Raw genomic sequence first — 14,927 nt, 5'->3', positions numbered from 1 at the left:
GAGCTCCATCTCCTGGGACAGCTCAGGAGCCCCCAGGCCATTCCAGCCTCTTTGGGTGCATGTCTCAGGATTTGGGCTGCCATTCCCCGGGGTCTGTTCCCCTGGCTGTGTCACGCTGTGACAGCAGGGCCTGGCCAACGCTGGGAAAGGGAACTGAAGGCTTGAGGTTTCCCCCGTGGCGCCTTGAGGAGTTCAGAGATTGGCTCCAAGGGTGGCTGGCCATGCTCTGATGACCTTTACTTTGCTGCTTTGCTTTGCTACTTCTCTCTTCAGCCGCCCACGGTTTCCCTGTTGCTCGCATCCATCCCCCTGCTCACCCCTCTGGGAAGGAAAGAGCAAACCCTCAGAGCAGGGCTGGGGACCTTGCCCTCACTCTGCACCTTGGCTGACACCTTTTGTGTCCAGCTGAGGGCTCAGAGAGCGCTTCTAGGGCAGGGGTGACTGAAAATGGGTTATTTCAGGCTGTACAAAAGCCTCCCTTTAGCTCCTCATGGTCTAAAGAGGAATGAGGGAATTGCCCTACCACATCCTATTTGCTACGGTGGAGCCACTTCTTGGCCCTGGGCCCAGTTTCACCTTGTTCCTTGTGTGGTGTGGTTGCTTTTTTGGGTATGGGCTTGTTTTATGTACAATTACCTGACTGTGTCACAGTTCTTCCTCCAGCCCAGGCAGCTGTCCTGGGACCCCACGGGGCAAATTGGGATGAGATAGAAGGAAAAACTTTCCTGTCATGAGGTTGGTGAGATATTGAGTTGCCCAGAGAGGTTGTGGGATCTCCATGCCTGGAGGCATTCAGGACTCCTGAGTGCCCTGGTCTGGGTGCTTTGGTCAGGGGATTGGACTCCAGAGCCCACCAGAGAGGTCTCTTCCAACCCGAATTACTCTGGAAGTGATGAGCCAATGTCTTTATGTCTCCTGGCTTTTGACTCTGACCAAAAGCAGTGAATCCAGATCTGGGCTGCTTCTCCAAAGAGGTTCTTTTTTGGGTGAGTTTTGCTGCTTCCCATGACTTTTCCCAGCTGAGCGATGAGCTCTGTGGATGGACTGTGTCTCTCCACATGCCCCTCGTTGTTCTGAGCCTCAGTGCTGGACACCACAGGCTGCCTGTCAGTGGTTATTTCCTATTTCCAGCAATGTTTCTGTTTCCAGATGAATTCCCTGACCTATTTGGTGGGAGCAGAAACACAAGGGAGGGAGATGGGGCACCACAGCCATGAGCCATTGAAAAAAGCCATTGAAGCCTTCCTGGGCTTTGTCGAGTGTGTTCTCAGCACTGCTTATTTCTAAGAAAGGGACAAAAAATATTGTTCTTTGTTAAAGTGCTTTTGGTCAGCTCCTGGGCCATGTGTCTGTGCTGCCCCAGGCTGCCCCCAAAGCCTGGAGAATAGCTCTGCTCTTTTCACCTGTTTGGAGAAATCAGCTTCCCTGGTGCTGCTCCTGGCTCTGAACACCAGGTCTGTTTGTAGCAGCACAGGATTGTGCCTCCTCACCTCAGGCACAGTGGATTTGTGAGCAGTTTTTTGCCAGTCTTTTCCTTCTTGTCATAATAACTTGGCTGGATCATGTCTGGAATAGCTTCCCAAGGTATCCAGAGGAGATGGAGTCCCTGCAGCACTGACCCAGCCCCTGTACACTGGGAATCCAGCACAGCTGTTTGGGCAGCCCAAACCCTCCTGCTTTGGGCAGGGCTGCTTCAAAGGCGGGTGGAGAGAGCAAGAAGATGTCTGTCCTTTTTGGCAGGGATTTGCTGCTGCTCTCCTGAATGACTGAGTGGCACATGAATAGGAACAGGCGTGTGGCTGCCTCCAACAATTGAGACATCTCCGGTGCGCTCAGGGCCATTGTGCTGTTTCCTGTTCCTGCTGCAGGCTGCTCTGTGCGAAAGCAAATCAGTCTGATCTGCCTCACAATGCTCTCTCTTCCTGCCTTACAAGCCCAGCACCAGGCTGATGAGCACCACGCCAGCCAAGGTTCCCAGTGACACAGGGCTGGCTTCCTCACCAGGCACTGTGGGAATTTCCACACGCTGGGATCTGGTTCTCCCCTGGCTGGGTGTGCTCAGCTTTGGGACAGAGAGAAGCATCATCCCCACCCTGGGAGCCCCATCCCCAGCTGGGATCCTGCAAACAAGGGCTTCTGATGTGCTGCTTCTCTGGCCTTGACATCCCAAGCTGCTGTATTGTGCAGCTCCAAGATGCTCAAGGGCCAAGAGTGGGATTTACAGGCCTTCTGTCCCTCCTTGGGATGCTGGGGAGCACCCAGGCCTTGCACCCTGCCACTCTCCCCCAGGGACATGTGTCCCAGTGGGACAAGCTTTTCCCCTCCTGGCAGCCAGGTCTGGATGTGCTCAGCAGCCTCCCTCCCATCCAGGGCCTGGCAGCACCTTGTCCTGGGTGCTGCATGCAGCGGCAGCCTCGCTGAGATGAGGATTTGGGATCGGGGCGCCTGCCCTCACCAGGGCATTGCCACAGCCCTTGGGCTGTGCAAAGGAGCAGGACCAGCTTCCCTCTTTCCCCATCTTTCTGACCCAACACCAGGCATGCACCCCCCAAATCCTGAGAGCAGCAGGTGCTTCCATGGGCTGCACAGGGAAGTGGCAGAGGCAGGTGCTGGGAGCTGCTGCCGTGCTGGGTGAGGCAGTGTGGGTGTGCAGGATGGGGCTTTGCTGGACAGGAGCCATGTCCCCACAGAGCTCCCACTCTGCTTCGTGCCCAGCCTGGCACTGGGACACTTCACGTTACTCTGGAAGCCAAGCCAGTCCCCACCACAGCACATCAGGAAGAAAAGGAAATATCTTCAAGTGAGATATTTTTCCTCCTGTTTAATTCCTTTTAGCTTTTCCCTGACTTTGGCTGAGAGAATATGCTCTGCTATTGTCACAAGAGATGTGACGAGCAGAGCTGGGGTTCATCCCAGGCATCTGCCACTTCTCCAGTGCTGCCTGTCCCGTGTTTTTCTGGGCTCTGGGGCACTTCAGGATCTGCTGCTCCACCCTGACCCTCCAGAGACTTGAAAACATGGAAGGAATCCTGGCAAACCTGGTTTGTGGTGAAATCTGCACCCAGATCTGCCCTGCCTGGCTCTGCCCCCACCCTCCAGCCTCCCTCTATGCCTTGCCAGGGATTGGCCCTGCCTCTAGCCCAGCTGCTGGGATGGGCAGCCAGTTTATTACTAAAGTTCTCCCTAAAGGCTGGTGAAAATGGGATTTGAGCCATTCCTTAGCCCAGACTGGCTCTCTGCTTTGTATGTCCTGTGGGCACTGAGCTGCTGGGCCATGTGTCGCAGTGAGTCTTGGAGGGACAGGGAACAGGAGCTGCTGGCTGGAACTGGAGGTGGCTGGTACCAGGATTCACAGCTCAGTGGAGAGGAATTTGGAAGGGATCTTAAACTTCTGGTGTGTTTGGACCTTGTCAGGATCACTTGTTATTGCAGAAGAATCCAGAGAGGCCCAAGGGGAGCAGGGTCATTCCCTGGGCTGTTACCCTGCAACATCACCTCCCTCTGCTGAGCATGCTCACATCAGCAGGGAAAACCTGGTTAAAGCTCCTGAGGAAACATGGCTGGGATGTGTTTGCCCTCTGGGACCTGCTCTGACAGTCATCCTGGAGAGGTCATGGTGCAGGGAAGAGCAGGGCCCAGCTCAGGAGGGGGTGGTGGACTCGCGGTGTGGCAGCAGCAGGCACAGATCCTGCTTTTCCCAGGGGAAAAGCATTGGATGAGGGGCTCCAATGGGCTTCACAAGGAAAATGCACCCCGGTGGTCCTGCTGGGATTTATGGAAGAGGGGCTGGGAGCACTGGGACACTGCCATGGGGAGCAGTGGGTGTTTCTCTGTGTGCAGAGGTGAGGGATGGGCTCCCAGCCAGGCCCATTCTGCACCTGCTGCCAGGGTCCAGCATCCCTCCCCTTCTGGCAATGATGATTTGGAGGGGCAGCCCTGGGGCCAGGCTTCCCTCACCTCACCTGAACACACAGGGGCTCCTCACCTGAGAGGGTCACAGCAGCACTCCTAGTGGTGCTGGGCTCCAGCAGACACTGTGACACAGTGTCCTGGTGTCCCTGTAGGGATTTCCCAGCCCATATCCTGCAAAACGCATTAAAACTGAAGCTGGCAGGGGAGGCCAGTGACCCCACAAAAGGCAGCTGAAATAGACACCCAGCAAAGGGCTCCAGACCCCTTCTTCATGGCTTTCACATTGCCCAGGGAATGACTCAAGAGGCACCTGAGCCCCTCAGTGGGTCACAGCTCTTATCTGGACATTTGGGCTGCTGCCTGCAGCAGGAGAATTGTTTTCCTCTAGGGAACAGGGTGTTTCCAATGCTGTGCAGAGCCTGTTCCCAGGCTCAGGCTGCTGAAATGAAGCAGAGCTTGTCCTGACTTCCAGTGGAATCTGCAGCCATGCCCAGGCTGCACCCCCGAGCTCCTGGCACAGATAATGTCATTAGGAGCGTTGGGGAAGCAGCAGCCCCATGGCACTGCCAAGGGCAGAGCTGCTGTGAGGGGCCCAGCCAGCTCCTGGAGGTGGGGTGTCCTGCTCCAGAGCTGAGGTGACCATGTCCTAGGGCAGTTTCATGTCCTCCTGTGAGGCTGGGGTGTGCCTGGAGCTGCCTTTCCTTGAGGCTGGGGGCACACCAGGGCTAGGGCAAATCTTCAGGCACGTCTTTTGGTTGAGTGCAGGGAAGGGCTGGGCCTGCAGGGACCGGCCTGGTGGAGCAGCTGGAGTCTGACACATCTCCTGGGATATCTGGCAGCAAGCTGAGGAGCTGTTCTGGGCTGCTTCATGATTTAGCAAGATGTGGATGGCAGAGTTGGTCATTGTGTTCTCCCCAGCACCACCTCCTTTCACAAAGCTGTGGAAGTGCAAGTTCCTTGGCTGGGTCTCCCCAGTGTCCCGATGCAGGGCAGTTTGCCCTCAGCTCAAAAGAGCAGGATGAGCTCTTCCCCCTGCCTCATGCCTGCTGCTTCCCATTGCTCTGGGGTTTGGCTCCATGCCCTTGGAGAGACACTGCCCCAGCTGCTGGCACTAGTGGAGTCTGGGATAGACAGCAGGACCACTGGGACCACCTAGAACTTGGGGTAAGAACCTAGGAATGAGAGGCAGGAACAGGAGCTTCTCTGTCAGTCCTCCTGGGAGCAAAGTGCTCACAGGGACAGCATGGAGAGACCCATCCTTGACCCCCAGGGTGGCTGTGTGGGTGCTGTGGGACCTGTGCAGCTCCTGGGAAGCTCCCACAGGCTGCATTTGCCAAGGCAGGTTGGGCAGCAGAGCCTGCACATGGCCTGTGAGTGAAACAAACCCTTTTCCAAAGGAGAAACCCAGAGGAGAATCCCTACCAGGGCAGCCGGTCCCTGCAGGGCCCGCCTGCGCCCGGCCCTGGCTGATGGCACATACATCACCCAGGTCACAGCCTGGTACTGGGGGACAACAACAAACATTCATTCAGTGCTGTCTCTCAGCCAGTTCCTCTGCCAGTGGCTCCACTTGCAGAAATGCAGCTGCAGCTTCGCTCTGATCCCGGTTTTTCTTCTCTGCAGGTTCAGAAGATCGCAAGTTCTGCATCCTTTACCTTGCAGAGGTGAGTGGTGCTGTTTTCCACTTTAACTTTCCAGTGAGAGCCAGACAGGTACTGACAGCTCTGATCCTTTCTTCTGGGGCAAGGAGCACTGAAAAAAACTGATTTTAACTTCCCTTTAAATGAATTTGCCAGAAGCCTGGAAAAGAAACGTAATAGCTGTAGAATATATGAATAAGAAGCTGCTAAAAGGAGCTTGGGCAGCACTAGGACAGGTTTCTTTTCCACTTCTCCCTGTGGATCTTCTTTGAGACATCTCTCTTTTGTTTTCTCTTGGGATTCTATCCCCTGAGGGCAGATTTCTTTGCCAGATGTTTTGTCATTATTTTTAGGCACCTTGCTTTTCTTGTCTTCAAACATCCAGGTTTGGAGCCCTCAAATAAAATAAGGAAGCCCAGTCTGAAAGACAGAATCGTAGCTCTAAACCCACATGTAGCTGAGTGCTCTAACCAGATTTGGGGTCATCCAGGCATTGGCACAATCCCTTTTGTCAAGTAAAGGGCTCTGCAAAATTGGTTCACACTGCACCTCCCTAATCACTGAAGGCTTTCTTCCTTTTGCAGTGACTTTACTGTGTTCCTGCTTTCAAGGCCTTGTATTTTCTGAGGTGGAAAGGTGGGTCTGGGAAAGCTCCCCAGGGCACAGAGGAGAAAGGCAAACATTGCTCAGCAGCACTGTGGAATAATGAACCATTGTGAAAGTTGGGTGCCAATGCTCAGCGTGGAAGTTGTTCACCTTGAGTGGCTGGAGCTGGGCCAGGGCACGACTCACTGCAGAATCCTGGACTCCTCTCTTGTTCCTTCCCTCCTGTTCCTTCCTTGTCTCCTCTGCTGCTTCCCGGGGTGGCTGGGCAGGAGCTGAGCCTCCCATTGGAGATTTGCTCAGTGCGTGTCCCAGGGCAATGTCACCCTGGGCTGGTGACAGCTAATGCAGGGCTGTGACTCAGCCAGGCTGTGCTGGGTCTTTGGATGAGGCTCTCCAGCATTTTCTCAGGCGCTTGGAAAAATGCACTCAGACCCTGATATTAGGTTTAGAAGCTTAGTGCCCCTAAGTAGAAGTGATCAAAAGAGAGCTGGTTGTGTTTCATGAGATCTTGAGAGGTGAAGAGGTATCTTTCTCAGGCTGTAATGAAGTGCTGGGCTTTCTTCTGAGGGGCCTAAATGGCTGTGAGAGCTCTGGTGACGGAGATCCCTGGCATCCCGTGTGACTGGAGTGGAGTGGTTGGATAGAAAATGTGAGATTTTGCTTTCCTACCTCCTGTCTCCCCCCAGGACTTCAGTAGTTCTGGACTGGCCATGCTGTGGGACCCTGCAAACCCTTGTTGTTCCTCCTGTCCCCCTGGGGTATTTTGGGGCAGGTCACAAGAGGAGTGGGACTTCCCAGCCCGTGGTGATCAGCAGCTCTGCCACATGCTGGACCCCAGGAGTGGGTGTTCTCCCCCTGCACTGCCAGCCCAGGTTGGAGGTGACACTGGGACAGCACCTTGCCAAGCAGGACATGCCCTGTGCCACCCCTTCCCTCCCACCCCCACGGCTGGTGGTCTGTCCTGAGCCAGAGCTCCCCCCTGGCTGCAAGGTGAAGGGGACGGTAACCCTCCAGCTGTAGGTGCTCTCCAGCAGTGGGAAATTTGCGTTTGAAAGGGGAACAGAGTGGGGGATGTGTCTGTGAGTCAGCAGTGAGCCAGGGCAGGATGGGGCTCTCCCAACAGACTTCTCTTCTGGGAAACAGAAACCTGCACAGGTCACATCCCCAGGAGCCACGTGGAGGGGGGGACTGGGCTGCAGGGGCTGGGGATGGAGCAGGAGAGCAGCAACCTCCCAGATGTGCAGCACAGGGGTTGTGTGGCTCAATGAATTGCCCTTGGCCCCATGTGGAGAGATGGGCTCCTCTGAAAGAATGGGATGTTCTGGGAGCCAGCCTGGGAGCATTCCAACATCTGATTCCTGCAGGGAAGCCAAGAAGAGTACTTCCTTCAGGTTGTCTCCCTTTTTCTCTTTGCATTCACATTTTGGGAGCAAATCTTTTCTTACAGGATTGTGGAGGTGTCACCAGGTGGCTGGGAGGGGATGGTCCCCTCAGAGGTGTCCCTGCAGGCTGGCTGCTCACAGAAACACTGCAGGGGGGCACTGGGGAGGGTTTGGGTGCCTCTCTGGCCTGGTGGGAGGGTGGGTTGTGTGTCAAGGTGATTTTTGCAGAGGTCCTGCTCTCAGATGAAGGCTGGGGCTGGACCCAGGGAAGTGGCGCTTGCAGCTCACATAGGCCATGCCCTGGGGACATGGATTGCCCTGGAGAGAGGCTGGCTGTGCCCTGGGGACATGGATTGCCCTGGAGAGGGGCTGGCTGTGCCCTGGGGACATGGATTGCCCTGGAGAGAGGCTGGCTGTGCCCTGGGGACATGGATTGCCCTGGAGAGGGGCTGGCTGTGCCCTGGGGACATGGATTGCCCTGGAGAGAGGCTGGCTGTGCCCTGGGGACATGTTCAGGCTGCTGGGAACTGGGGTGAAGGGGGATCAGGACTGTCTGGCTGCCCACCCTGTGACAGCTAGAAAGGATGAGGATGGATCAAGGCAGGGTGTGTGGGCTGTCATGGCTTTTGGGCCCTGGTCACCCTGGGGGGTGTCTCCCCATCCTGACCTGCTCCATCCCTGGCCCTGTCAGCAGCTCTGTGTGTGCCCAGAGCCCTCTCCTGGCTCAGCCCTCCCTGCTGGTCCCCCCTGGGCGTTGCTGGTGGCTCAGGAGGGTTTGTGGCCACTCTCAGCTGGGCTCCTGTCGCCGTGGGCTGGGCAGACACATCCATTGTGCTGCTGTGTCGGGGCTGGGAGGTCGGAGGAAGCTCTCGAGCTGCTGTTTCTTGCCCACAGATCATCTGCAATGAGCACTAATGTGTTTAGTGCTGCTGAGAGCCGAGAGAAGCCCACGGGCTGACACTGCCTTTGCTGCAGGAAGAGCTCTCTGCTGGAGCCTTGAGCTGCAGTCTCCTGCTGTTGCTCATCTTGAGGGTTTCTGAGTAAGGTTCTGACCCATAAGGTCATAAATTTGCATTTGCATCTGACATGTTACAAAACGAAAGTATGTTCTAATACCTGTGAGTTGCTTAATTTATTATAAACAAGAGAGTAAATTCCAGTCTTCAGGAAGTGTCTCAAAAAAGCTACTGCTGGTCATCCTGTCTAATTGTGTGTAATAAATCACTGCACAGAGTTTAAACCCTGGGCAGTTTGGTTATTTGCAGGCAGAGCTAGCAGGAGCTGCAGAGCCTGGTGTGGGTTCCAGCACAAAGGGTGTTTGTTTTACAGGCTCTCCAAGGTGTGAATGGCAGGGTTTGGAGATCCTGAGTGCAGATGTACCCAGTTCTGGAGGGGCACTTGGCATCCTGGAAAGACTAAATGTAGAATGGGATTGGAAAGAATGCAGAAAACAAAGGGAGGCTCTGCACTGAGCTGCCTCCTTTGGGGGTTTTGTTCCTTGTGGTGGCTGAGGAACAGCTGTGATAGTCCCAGCACAGACTTGAGCCAGGATTTTGGAAGTGAAGGTGGTTCCTTTTGATCTCAGGAATGCTGTGTGTGCCTGGAATCACAGAATCCCAGAACAGCTGGGGTTGCCAAGGCAGGGTCACCTGGAGCAGGTGATGCAGGAATATGTCCAGGTGGGTTTGGGATGTCTCCAGAGAGGGAGACTCCACACCCTCCCTGGGCAGTTCTTCCAGAGCCCTGCCACCCTCATGGAGAAAAGTTCTTCCTCATGTTGGGTGTAACTCCTTGTGTTTTTGTTTATAGCCATTACAGCTCGTCTAATTTTTCTGTTTGCCAGCTGATATGTTAAAAAGTCCTGCCAGTGCATTGAGACCTGGCCTAGGCATCTTTCTTTCAGGATTTTAAATCCAAAGAGCACCATTTGAAGTTGAACAGCCCTGCCTGTGACAACTTCTGGCTGATTTGAGCTCTGCAATAGGTAGAACTGGCACAGGGTGCCCAGAGAAGCTGTGGCTGCCCCTGGATCCCTGGCAGTGTCCAAATGTTGGATGGGGCTTGGAGCAACCTGGGGTAGTGGAAGGTGTCCCTGCCCATGGCAGGGGTGAAATGGGATGAGCTTTAAGGTTCCTCCCAACCCAAACCAGTCTGGGATTCTGGGATTCAGTGTAGACCCACATTTCTGCACCCCACAGGATTTGGGTTGTGGAAGTTTGTCTGCATTTTCCCCATCCCACCCCATTCCCTGCAGGCCACACATACCTTGTGGGATGTGTTAAAGCTGTCACAAGGACACATTTGCTGCCTGGTGGGAATGGGCAGCCTCACAGGGAGCCATGTGGAGCTGTGAGTGTGCTCCAGGGCTGTATTCACACCCTTCCCTGCTCCGGAAATATCCTGCTGAGGGGAAACTGCAGGTCAGGGGTTTAATGCATTGTTACAAGTGTTTGGTTCGAACCCAACATATTCAGATCAAATTGACTTAAAACCAAACAGCTCAGTAAGCTTTTCCTTTGAAAAGCACTGGCAAATTTGATCTTTTTTTTCCTCTGGTAGTTTTCATCTGCAGACACCGGAGTTTGTCTTGGGAGACTTCTCCAACAGAAAATCCTTCCAGCAGCAACTCCTTGTGCTGCTGTGGTGAGCACTTGTCCAGAGCTGAGCAAATTGGTGCCACGAATCTGTGCCTGAGCTGGCCTTGCCTTGGACATGCCCTTCCTGACTGCACAGGAGAGCCTCTGGACAAGTGCCGGAGAAATGTCACTTTGCCCCATCATAGAATCCCAGACTGGTTTGGGTTGGAAGAGACTTTAGGGATTGTCTTGTCTCACCCCTGCTACAGCCAGGGATGCTACTCACTCGACCAGGGCCTTGGACACTTGCAGGGATGGGGCAGCCACAGCTGCTCTGGGCAGCCTGGCTCTGTGTGGACACATCCCTGCACCAGAGGGTCTCCTGTGGCCCCTGTTCCCACCCTCAGCTGCTGCCAAGGGAATGCTTTGAATCAATGGATGCAATACTGTAGTATTGCTGCGTAATGTGCTTCACTCCATCCATGTCCCACCTTATTCCACAGGAACATTCATCTCCCAAAGTGTTCTCTACTCCTGCTGGGAGTCAGCGCTACTCATTGAATGCCCTTTGGGATGTGGCATTGTCCCAAAGGGAGGAGTCAGGGAGAGCCCAGGTTCTGTCTGCAGACAGCAAATCTGAATGCCGGGAAAAGCAATTTACTGATGGCACAGAGGACAAGTCTCAGGGACACTCTGGGACATGGCAGATTTTGTACACCTGGGTAATTTTGGAGTTGTCTGTTCTGGACATGTCATCAGGAGAATTTGAAAGGAGCATTTTGGGCACTGTCTTGGCAGACCTAGAGGGCACTTGGGCAATTTGGTGATAGGGAAAAGGGCAAAAGGGCTGAGCAGGGGGTGACATCAAACCTAGGTGACCGCATAACAGCTGAGGGAAATTTGTTTAGTAAGAAGGGAGTGGAGGTGAGCCTTTGTCTGGGAAATGGGCTGTGTGCTCTGTTGGAATTGTATCTCAATTTCCTCTCATTCACAATGGGACAAGAGATGGTGCTTGTCAGGTTGTGGATGTAATTTGTCTGATGGGCTTGTCCTGCACAGGGGGAAGGATTCCCTGGGCTATAGGGGAGAAGGCACTGCAGGCAAGGCTGCAAGAGCTGGGATCAGTTGCAGGACTTGAGGTACAGACAGTCTGGAGACTCCTTGCTCTCACCAGTTTTGTGACATGAGTGGAACAGAACAGAAATTTGTACATCTGCCTTCCTTGCTCTGTTCCCAGTCCTGTTCAGTGGAAGGGGGGACTCCCTTTGCTCCAGCCATTCTGCTGCTGGTGGCCAGGAGATGCTACCAGATGAAAAATCCTTTCCTGCTCCCTGACATTTCCTTTGTTTCCTCCATGGCTCATTTCTGGGATGCCAGAGAGGTTCCCCAAGCCTTGAGTCACACAGCTCACATGAGAGCTGGACACTGAGTCCCTCTGCCATGTCACACTCACAGCAGCAGTTAACTCTTTCCGGAACTGAGTTTTCCATTTTCCTCCCTCCAAAGGCCACCAGGTCCCAGCCCCTGCTTTTCTCTGGGTGGTGCTGAGCAGTCCAAGCTGCAGGTGCAGCAGTGAGAAAGCTTTACAGCATTGCCAGCCTTTGGCAAAGCCCCTCTGGAGGATGCTGTGACATGAACCCATGTGCAGATTGCCCCAGATGCTGAGGTGTTCCTGAATTGCCCAACCCAGCATCCCCATGACAGCCCCAAATTCCAGCTGCAGAATTGTCCCCCTGGTCCAGGCTGTCTCCTGGGATGTCCCTGGAGCTGGAGCACCCATGGCAGTGGCTCTGCAGTCGGTGGCCACGCTGCTGCTCTGTGCAGACACACCCTGGGCTTCACCTCCTCTGCCCAGGGCATTTCCCCAGGTCAGATGTTGAGTGACACCAGTAGCAGAAGGCCCAGGCTGGCAAGACCCAGAGCCTGGGCACAGGGCAGCTCCTGGGCACTGCCAGCTCCCAGGTCAGGGCTCTTCAGGCAGAGCAGGGAGTGCTCATGTCCCAGCTGGAGAACAGGTAAACAGGGACACTGTTCTCCTGGCTTTGTGCATCTGTACACAGTTCAGCCTGAACCTGAGTGTTGAGATAACCAAAAAACGTGGGGTTTTTTCCCCCAACTTTAATTTTGGGGTCACATTTCCCAGATGTTGGCAAAAAGAAGAGTTGATATGGTGCAGTTACAGTGCTAAAAAGATTTAAAAAAGGCCCAGGGTGATGATTTCAGAGGGCCCTGGGGCTGTTTGCACAGGCTGGAGCTCTCTGTCCATGGGACTGTGCCAGGGAAGAGGCATGGAAAGCTCTGGGAAAGCTCTGGGGCTGTGCTGGCACTGGGTGGGTAAGCTTGGTGTTGCTGGGGCCACTCAGCTCTGAGCTGTTTTCCTCTGCCCTGAGAGGAAAGGATGTTTGCAGAGCAGGAAGGTGGTGGCCCTGCTCTCTGTTTGCCAGAGTGGTGTTTGCAGCGGGAGCTCCGTGCCTGGCTCCTCTCAGGGATTCCTGTGAAGGCTTTTACCTGATGAGCCACTTAAGGATAACTGCCTGGCCTGGGAAAACATCCCTGTGTCCTCACTGGCTGCTCCACAGTGGGTGGAAAAGGTTCTTCAGGCCGATTTTCCTCCCTGGGGGTTTAACAGAACCACGGAATAACAGAATGGGTTGAGTTGGAAGGGACCTTAAAGCTCATCTTGTTCTATCCCTGCCATGGCCAGGATGCCACTCCCCAGATCAGGTTGTTCAGGGTCCTGTCCAGCCTGGCCTTGAACACTTCCAGGGATGTGGCATCCACGCCCTCTGGGCATCCCCCAGGCCGTGCCATCATCAGTGCTCCCAAAAACAAGACCCACAGCAGAGCCATGCAGAGATTGCTGTGTCCTGCCAGTGTTATCTCCATGCACATCCTCTCCTGCAGCACCCCTGGCACCTTTTGGGCATCCCAGCTCTAGCAGGGCCCCTGCTGTTACTGCCAGGGTTTGTTTTATGGGCATCACCAGTGTGCCCAGCAGTCCAAAAACCACAGGCAGAGCCGTGGTCTCCCCCACTCCCCCCAGCATGGGAGCAAACAGAACTTTCTCACCAGCCCTTGGTTGGTGGTACATGAAGTCAGCAGGCAGCAGTTGCCTGTGTTTTGCACAGGATATTCCCAGGGCTAGCTGTTTCTCCTTGGGAAGGTTTGCTCTGTGATTTGGAGCTATTGTAGTCTGGAGCAGCTTCCGAGGTACTTCCCCTCTGGGATCTCTGCTGGCTTTGGCCATGGCCCAACACTCGCAGCCTTGGAGGCTGGCAGGGCTGGGCTGGGAGCCCTGTCCCCAAACCAACCTGCCATCAACCCTGTGCAGAGAGGAGCCCGGGGAAGGAGCAGAAGTGCATCCCTGCATCTGTGGGAGGAGATTGCCCAGAGCAGCTGTGGCTGTCCCTGGATCCCTGGGAGTGTCCAAGGCCAGGCTGGATGGGGCTTGGAGCAGCCTGGGACAGTGGGAGGTGTCCCTGCCCTTGGCAGGGGGTGGCACTGGGTGAACTTTCAGGTCCCTGCCACCCCAAACCAGTCCAGGATTCTGTGACGTGGCCCCTCCTTCCCACCCTGGGAATGTGTCCCCCGCACAGCCAGGGGAGACAGTGGTGAGAGAACAGCCCTGGGCTCTGCTGGGCACTGAGCTCAGGGCACCAGACATGTCAGACTGAGCCTGGCCCATTCCTGCAGTTCCTCAGCTCTGCAGGATCACACAGAGCCCCACGTGTGTGCTGGGCCCTGCACAGAGGGGCTGTCTGCAGCCTGGTGTGGAGGGTCTGGGGGGCTCCTCCTGTGATGCTGTCATTCTCTGGGAGCTCCTGACATGATTTATGGGCTACAGAGCCCACAGGCCCTCCTTGTGTGGTGTCTCATGGCCAGACCTGTCACCTGGTTGCTGTGGGGCTGGGTCTCAGCCTCGGGGAGCTGTTCCCATGGAGCAGAAGGAACTTTTCATGCAGATCATCCTTGGCTGGAGCAGGGCCTGTTTGGGGCTGGTGTTGGCTAGTGTGGGTCATTCTCTGCAATCCCTGCTGCGTTTTCGTGCTCTCCCTTGGGCAGGGTGGGGGTCTCGTGCTGGGGCTGCCCTGGAGCCGTGGGCTCACCAGTGGCTCCTGAGCCCAGCACACAGCACCTGCAATAACATGTTTATATTAACTGGGGGGAAGGCAGGCAGAAAGCCACTGGCAGCCACTTCAGTCACTGCCTTTATCTGGTGGCAAACGCCCCCTTCACGCCATCTGCATCCTCCTTTCCCAGCACTGTGATTAAACCCTGTTTTCTCTCTGTAAATATTGGCAGGCCCAGCAGCAGCCTCCCTGAAGGAAAACAATAACGGAGAGGCTGTTCCCAGCTCACGGGGCAGCGTGTGCAGGCACAGCTCCCTGTCCCCTCTCCCCAGCCTCCCCTGTGTGGGCAGATCAGTGCCCAGCATGGACCAGCCTCCAGGGACATGTGCCAGGAGTTTTAACCCAAATAACACCCAGTCCTTCATCTGGCTGCATCCCAAATGACTTTGCCTGGGTTTGGAGGCAGCTGTGGGTGCTCAGCCCCTACGGGTTGGGCTTTTCCAATCCAGGTGAAAGTTTTTGGGAGCGCAGGTTAATGGAAGAGGGAAAAACAGAGTTCTTTCCTTGGGAAATGTACATTGGAGAGGTTAAATGTCACTGTGGAGGAATAAAGTGATAATAAAATATGTATGTCTTGGATAAATGGAATTTTGGCTGTTCATGTCCCCCCTCAGCCTTGCTCACAATACCTGGGACACACATTGGGGTGGTTGCCTTTCCCTGAGTTCTGGAGCAGAAGGA

General features: G+C 54.9%; 1 protein-coding gene across 6 annotated transcripts in view; it reads left to right on the top strand.

Annotated features, from left to right (window-relative positions):
- RGS3 (regulator of G protein signaling 3) overlaps nt 1-14,927 on the top strand; it is a 75,424-nt gene that overhangs the window by 33,138 nt on the left and 27,359 nt on the right. For all 6 annotated transcript variants that reach the window (XM_063409967.1, XM_063409966.1, XM_063409968.1 and 3 more), the window contains one exon: nt 5,536-5,576. In XM_063409967.1, coding sequence (XP_063266037.1) covers nt 5,536-5,576 — 41 coding nt within the window. The remainder of the gene's footprint in view (nt 1-5,535; nt 5,577-14,927) is intronic.

This window comes from Prinia subflava, chromosome 12, assembly GCF_021018805.1.
Source record: "Prinia subflava isolate CZ2003 ecotype Zambia chromosome 12, Cam_Psub_1.2, whole genome shotgun sequence".
NCBI lineage: Eukaryota > Metazoa > Chordata > Aves > Passeriformes > Cisticolidae > Prinia > Prinia subflava.
This window is presented reverse-complemented; position numbering and strand designations above follow the sequence as displayed.